Source organism: Muscardinus avellanarius, assembly GCF_963383645.1.
Source record: "Muscardinus avellanarius genome assembly, chromosome: 3".
NCBI classification, from domain to species: domain Eukaryota; kingdom Metazoa; phylum Chordata; class Mammalia; order Rodentia; family Gliridae; genus Muscardinus; species Muscardinus avellanarius.
The window spans coordinates 36,127,011-36,133,612 of record NC_137788.1 but is presented as its reverse complement, the minus strand read 5'-3'; the positions used below and the strand labels follow the sequence as shown (position 1 = coordinate 36,133,612).

Sequence of the window (6,602 nt, the reverse complement as noted above, 5' to 3'; positions counted from 1 at the left end):
AGGCTGCCATATTACTTTTTTTTATATTTTAGAAAGGCAGACTGCCATGTGCAGCACCTCATTTGGATGTGTCTGGAGTCTTAGAAGCTTGACTACCCTACTTCTCCTACAAATGGACCTTGAGAGCTTGTTTGGAGGTCCTAGCAGGGGAGAGCAGCTACTCTTATACCCTTGACTAAAGACCGGTCCTCCTCTATTGGGGGAAGGTCATCCTCTTCAACAGAGCATGCAGCTTTGGGAGGGACATATATGGAGCTGTGAGGGAGGAAGGGGACACCTGCTTAGCCAGCCAGATCAGCTGAATCAACCCTGGTGATCAATGGGGTGACAGATGTCACAGACAGATCGCCCTCACATCCTGCCATATTACTTTTTGACACTGCTATTTAGTTGAGTACAGAGTGAGAAATTGCCCCTAAAATTATGGATTCTCTGATTCGTGATGGCATTGAGTTTTAGAATCTTAGGATGTCTATGGTAAAAGATTTAAAGTTGTCCAGTCTAACCATACTCAAAGCAGTGATAGTATTTCTGAGTAAAATGGCCTTATAGCTTATAAGTGAACACTTCTGAAAGTGAATAGCTTACTATTTCTCTCTCCTAATAATAGCAACATGTTCCATTATTGGGAAATATGAATCATGAGATATATTTTCTTTTTGTAAATTAGGCTTAAGCTTCCACCCAGAATTTTCACCAATCTTTTAAAATTTTTCTCTCTGAAAACATTCCTTTATACATTTTCACTTTTTCTATATGACAATGTTTGAATATTTAATTAAATACATCAAGTTCCTTTTAAGTCTCAAAACTGAACTTTGTGTTTTCACTTTTTTTTTTTTCGGGTGTGGGGATGGAACCCAGGGGTATTCGACCTCTTAGCTACACTCCCAGTCCTATTTTTTATTCTTTATTTTGAAACAGGGTCTCACTAAGTTGAAGAGGGCCTCACTAAGTAACTGAGGCTATCCACGAACCACGATCCTCCTATCTCAGCCTCCCAAATGCTGGGATTACAAGCAGGCGCCACCATGCCTGGCTTCACTTTTCTTTATATAGCATGATTTTAAAGGTCCCTTATTGATAAAGGACCTATATAGAATGCTCTAGTTTTGCCATTTTTTCTTTTAAATTGCAGATCCAAGAATTGAAAATAGTATTATGGCAAGCCATTGCTTAATTCTGATAAATATTTTTTCTGTTTTAAGATGCATTTCACGGTAGGTATTGACTTTTTCTTGGCACTGTGGGACAACTCTAGAGAATGTTTATAAGTTGTTGGAACCAGTCTCTGTTAATCTAGGCATGATTATACACCCCTATAATACCAGACACTTGGGAGGCTGACAGAAGAATCACAAGTTCGAGGCCAGCCTAGGCAACTTAGCAAGACCCTGCCTCAAAATAAAAAATGAAAAGGGCTGGAGATGTATCTCAGTCATAGAGTACTTGCCTAGCATGCATGAGATTCTGGGTTCAGTCCCTAGAACAGAAATGAACAGGAGAAGAAGATCCAGAACATAGAGAAAGAATCCAGGAGAAAGCCCTAGAAAGTCAGCAAAATGGCTAGCTCTATAGAAAGCAAAATTCAGCACCAAGGAGAGCTCCACTATAAGTAATACCAGCACCGCTCCATCCATGGGGCCCAGTGTAGACTCAGCTCATTTATACAACATTTATATGTGCCTATTGTATCCCAGACACTGTTGTATGATCTGGTGGCTCACAATGAATCAAGATAAAAATCTCTACACTCAAGCCGGGTGTGGTGGCGCACGCTTGTAATCCCTGTGCTTGGGAGGCGGAGATAGGAGGATCGCACAGGTTCAAAGCCAGCCATGCTGGCTTTCAAGACCCAGTTTCCAAAAATAAAATAGGTCTGGGAGTGTAGCCCGGAGGTAGAAGGGCTTCCAGGAACTCCAGTACCACCAAAAAAAAAAAAATCAAATCTCTACACTCATGTGAGAGAAACTGAAAGTTATATATTGCATTAGAAAATACTAAATGCTTTGAAGAAATATAAAACAGGACATGGGAATAAGAAGTGTGGGGTGTTTCTGTTTCAAACAGAATGATCAGAAAATATTCTAGTCTTCTATAAGAAGATGACACTTGAGCCAATACTTGAAGGAGGAAGACACGAATCACAAAGATATCTGGAGAAAGAGAATTTCCAATAGTGGAGACAGAAAGTTCAAATGACTCCAAAACAGGAGCATGTCTTCAGTGAGGAACAGCAAGAAGGGGTCAGGACAGTGAAGTGACGAAGGACCTGGGAGCTCTCCTCAGCACTTGGGCTTTCTTGGAATGAGAGAAAAAGCCACTAGAGGGTTTCATTAGGAGGATTTACATGAACTGGTGGCCTATATTTTAACAGAATCACTGTAGAAACTGCTGAAAAAAGACTTTGGGAGAAGAGACTGAAGACCATGGGACTATTTAGAGGTTATTGCAATATTCCTAACAAGAGAAGGTGATATTTGGATCAGTGGTAATGATGGAGAGGGTGAGATATTATCTTTCCTAGTCTTTGAAAGAAAACCAACTATATTTACTGATGTGTTGCATATGAGGCATATGAGAAAGAGAACAGTTTGAAAGACTCTGAGGTTCTTTAACTTTTTTACTTTAGCCACTTCAATGGATGAGATTGCCATTTATTGGGCTGAAAAAGACTGAGAAGTGTATGTTTATAGGGGAAAACTGAAAATTTTATTTTAGAAAACGTCATGTATAATTTACCTATTTGATATCTCTATTGGAGACATATCAAGTAGATAGTTGGACAGATGAATTTAAAGAAATCTAAGATGGAGCTACAGTTCAGATTTATCAGCAGAGTTAGCATCAAAAGCCTAATTTTATTCACAACTACAGTGAAAATTCCTGTTCAGATCCTGCTAACTCCTATACTATTGCACATCACCTCTAACATGGATATTAACATATTTTACCTTGTCCATCTGAGCCTGAACCCTGACCCTTCGTGGGGTATTATTTTAACCCAAGTTGATAGCAGCTTTTCACTTTCTGTACAATATCACTGATATTGAAATTCTGATTCAAGATGTGGGGATTTTCTACGAAAAAAAGGCATGCCAACAATTTTCAGAGCTCTGAAATATATGTATTTCTTCCCTCTAAATCTGTGAATTCACAGGTCATCTTTCTCACATAATGTCACACAATATGGGCTAGAGTGTATTGGGTGCTCTGCTAAACCTCCATGAAATTTGATGGTGGGAGACCACCTCTAGCTTAATGTGGTGCTAAGAACATGAGACTTGGAGTCCTGACTTTATCACTATTTCTTAACTTTGGGTGGCTGATTTCATTAGAAGGAAAATAATGTTTCTGACCTCAGTGGGCTGGAGTGATCTAATGGTATCACATTCGTTCAAACATTTTATACAGTGCCATTTTACAAATGACCATTTCCTTCTTTGGAGCATATAAAAGGTGGCATTCCAGGTGCATTCTATAGCAGCTATTTAGGAACCAGAACAAGGATTTTAAAAAAGAGGGGGGGGATTGGTCAGTAATATGCTCTGTTATCCAGGCTTCCAACCCCAGCTGGAGAACTGAGTCCAGATCCAAGTGAAGGTTCATCCCCACCCACGGCCCACACCTCTCCTCTGAGCAACAGAGCTGTGGAGGACTGCTTACTGGCTTCTGAGAAGAGCTTCCAGACACACAGACACTTCATCCTTGGGTAAATAAATTTCACCTTTTGAGAAAGGCCAGGGGCACAGAAATTTTCTCTGAGTTTCAACTCTTGAGTTGAGTTGCCCTTTACGTTGTAACCACAGTGGGTGGGTTGGGGAAGATAGGGAGCCGGGATAAAGTTTTTAGGGAAAAGATATTCTCTTCCCCCAGAAAGGGCGTTTTTGAAATCCCCCTTTCTCCTGAAAATTTTTGGTTTGTGGGTTTTCAAAGCCACAGCATCAAAGAAGACAAGAAGAAGAAAGTGATTTTTTTATTATTGTTTTATATTTGCACTGTCCCTTGCAGCACCTATTAGCTTGATAACTGAAATGATGGCTTTAGAAACTTCAAACAGGTCTAGAACTTTTTGGTTTGATGCAAAATAATTCACATTTTCCTAGCCTCCTCACTTTGGCTGGTTTGTGCTATGTGTGTGTTGTGTGTGTGTGTGTGTGTGTGTGTGTGTGTGTGTGTGCGTGCATTCTTCAAAATAAGAACTTTCCTATGTAAAACCCATCACTGGGAACTTGAAATCTTATCAGAGCTAGTTAATTAGAAAAACCAACAAGTATTTGTGTGTATGGGGGATCAGGGAATACTGGAGGCATTAAACCCAGTGACATTTTACCTCTAATTTTACCTAGTCCAATTTTATTTTATGTTTTGAAACAGGGCCTCACGAGGTTGCTAAAAGTCTAGCTAAGTGATGGAGGCTGCTTTCAAACCTCCTATTTCAGTTTTCCAAGTACTGGGATTACAGGTACTGCACCTCTTACTATACGTAGCTCCAATACCTGGAGCTCGAGCTATGCTGGGCCAGTTTTGAAAGAATATTTCCAACTCAGCATGGTTGTGCATGCCTGTCATCTTAGTGCTTGGGAGGCTGAGACAGGAGGATTGAGGTCAGTGAAGACCTGCAGCAACTTAAATAATATTTCCTGGGTGTGGAGGTGCGAGTTTTGGCTTCCATCCCTGCATCTGTGGATCTCGGGTGGCATCCTTTCATTGAGACTGCAAAGGAGCCAAGAATGTGTTTTTTCCTTTACTCAGGATGGCCGTGCACAGTCGAGGCTGGAGAAATCACAGCTTTGTAACTGAGTTTATCCTCTTGGGCTTCTCCAGAAACCCCAGGACCAATTGGATCCTTTTCTTTGTCTTCCTCTTCCTCTACTTATTTACTGTCCTGGGCAATGGGCTCATTGTCACCCTAATCAGAATAGATGCACGTCTCCACACACCCATGTACTTCTTCCTCAGTATCCTCTCTCTACTGGATCTCAGCTATGCTACCACAACAGTGCCCCAGATGTTGGTCCATCTGGTGAGCAAGCAGAAGACCATCTCTTATGTTGGGTGCGTGGTCCAGATGTATGTTTTCCTGACCTTGGGCATCACCGAGACCTGGATTTTTGCAGCGATGGCCTATGACAGATATGTTGCCATATGTTATCCACTCCACTATGGGGTCCAAATGAGCCGAGCCCTGTGTGTGCTCCTGGCAGTCAGCTCTGCCCTTTGTGGTCTCATCTGCGCCCTCGTCTACACAGTCTTTGCGATGAATCTGCCCTACTGTGGCCCGAATGAGATCAACCACTTCTTCTGTGAAATTCCTGCTGTCTTGAAGTTGGCCTGTGCTGACACATCCCTCAATGACCAAGTGGACTTCATCTTGGGTTTCATCTTGCTCCTGATCCCGTTATCCCTCATCCTGGCCTCCTATGTTCGTATCTTCATTGCTATTCTGAGGATTCGCTCCACCCAAGGGCGGATCAAGGCCTTCTCCACCTGTGCCTCACACATCACTGTGGTCACCATGTTCTGTATTCCATGCATGATCATGTACATGAGGCCTGGTTCTGAAGCGTCCCCAGAGGATGACAAGAAGTTGGCTTTGTTCTATAATGTTATCTCCGCCTTTCTGAATCCCATTATTTATAGCCTCCGGAACAAGGATGTGAAGAGGGCTTTCCTCAAGTTAATTGGAATGAGTGAGGATACACACTAGGCAATGGGCCACAAGAGTCGGCAGTGCCTCTCATCTCTCGTATACGCCGTCCACAACTTCAGTGAAGACTGGGGGGCGAACAAGGATCCCCAGGATGAGGACCGTATCAGGAAAGATGCATCAAGTACTGTGTGTATGTGTGCTTGTATCACTTTGAACCTCACTATGACGTATAAATACAACGTACCAGTAAAATTATTTTTAAAAAAAGAGAGAGGGAGGGGTGGATGGGAGAGCAATATCATTTGCATAAATAACAATATATTTTAAAATAAAGTTGTTTGGAAGAAGCAAAATAAAAAAGAAAACACTTTCACATTAATTTGCTAATGGAAACTTTAGGAAAGGACTCAATGAGAACTGTGTTTGAGGATTAAATACATTGTTGACCTTCTATGGCTTTGGAAAGGCCACCTAACTTTTATTTATTTGTTTATTTATTTATTTATTTATTTGGTGGTGGTACTGGGGTTCCTGAAAACCCTTCTACGTCTGGGCTACACTCCCAGACCTATTTTCTTATACTTTTTTATTTGGAAACAAGGTCTCTTACGCCAGCGCGGTTAGCTTCAAACCTGTGCGATCCTCCTGTCTCTGTCTCCCAAGCGCGGGGATTACAAACGTGCACCACCACGCCCGGCCTCACCTAACTTTTTTGAGATTTAATTTCCATATTGGTAAAATTAGTTTCATGATATTTGTTATGCCTAAATAATAATAGCTAACTTTATTGAGCTTTTTCTAGATGACAGTCACTAAGTATTTTATAAGTACTTACTATTTTAATTCTTATAATAACTCTAGAGGGAGGTATTATCTTCTTTATAGTTTATGTAGGTAAAAGAAACTGAGACACAGCTCAGTATAGTGGTGCACACCTGTAATCCCAGTA

General features: G+C 41.2%; 1 protein-coding gene across 1 annotated transcript; it reads left to right on the top strand.

Annotated features, from left to right (window-relative positions):
* Window positions 1–4,756: 4,756 nt before the first annotated feature.
* On the top strand, window positions 4,757–5,710 carry LOC308260063 (olfactory receptor 2A5-like; the record flags this gene model as incomplete). The annotated part of the gene is made up of 1 exon (XM_080691397.1): window positions 4,757–5,710. One exon carries the CDS (start codon window positions 4,757–4,759, stop codon window positions 5,708–5,710), a length of 954 nt encoding a protein of 317 aa, XP_080547523.1.
* Window positions 5,711–6,602: the final 892 nt, after the last annotated feature.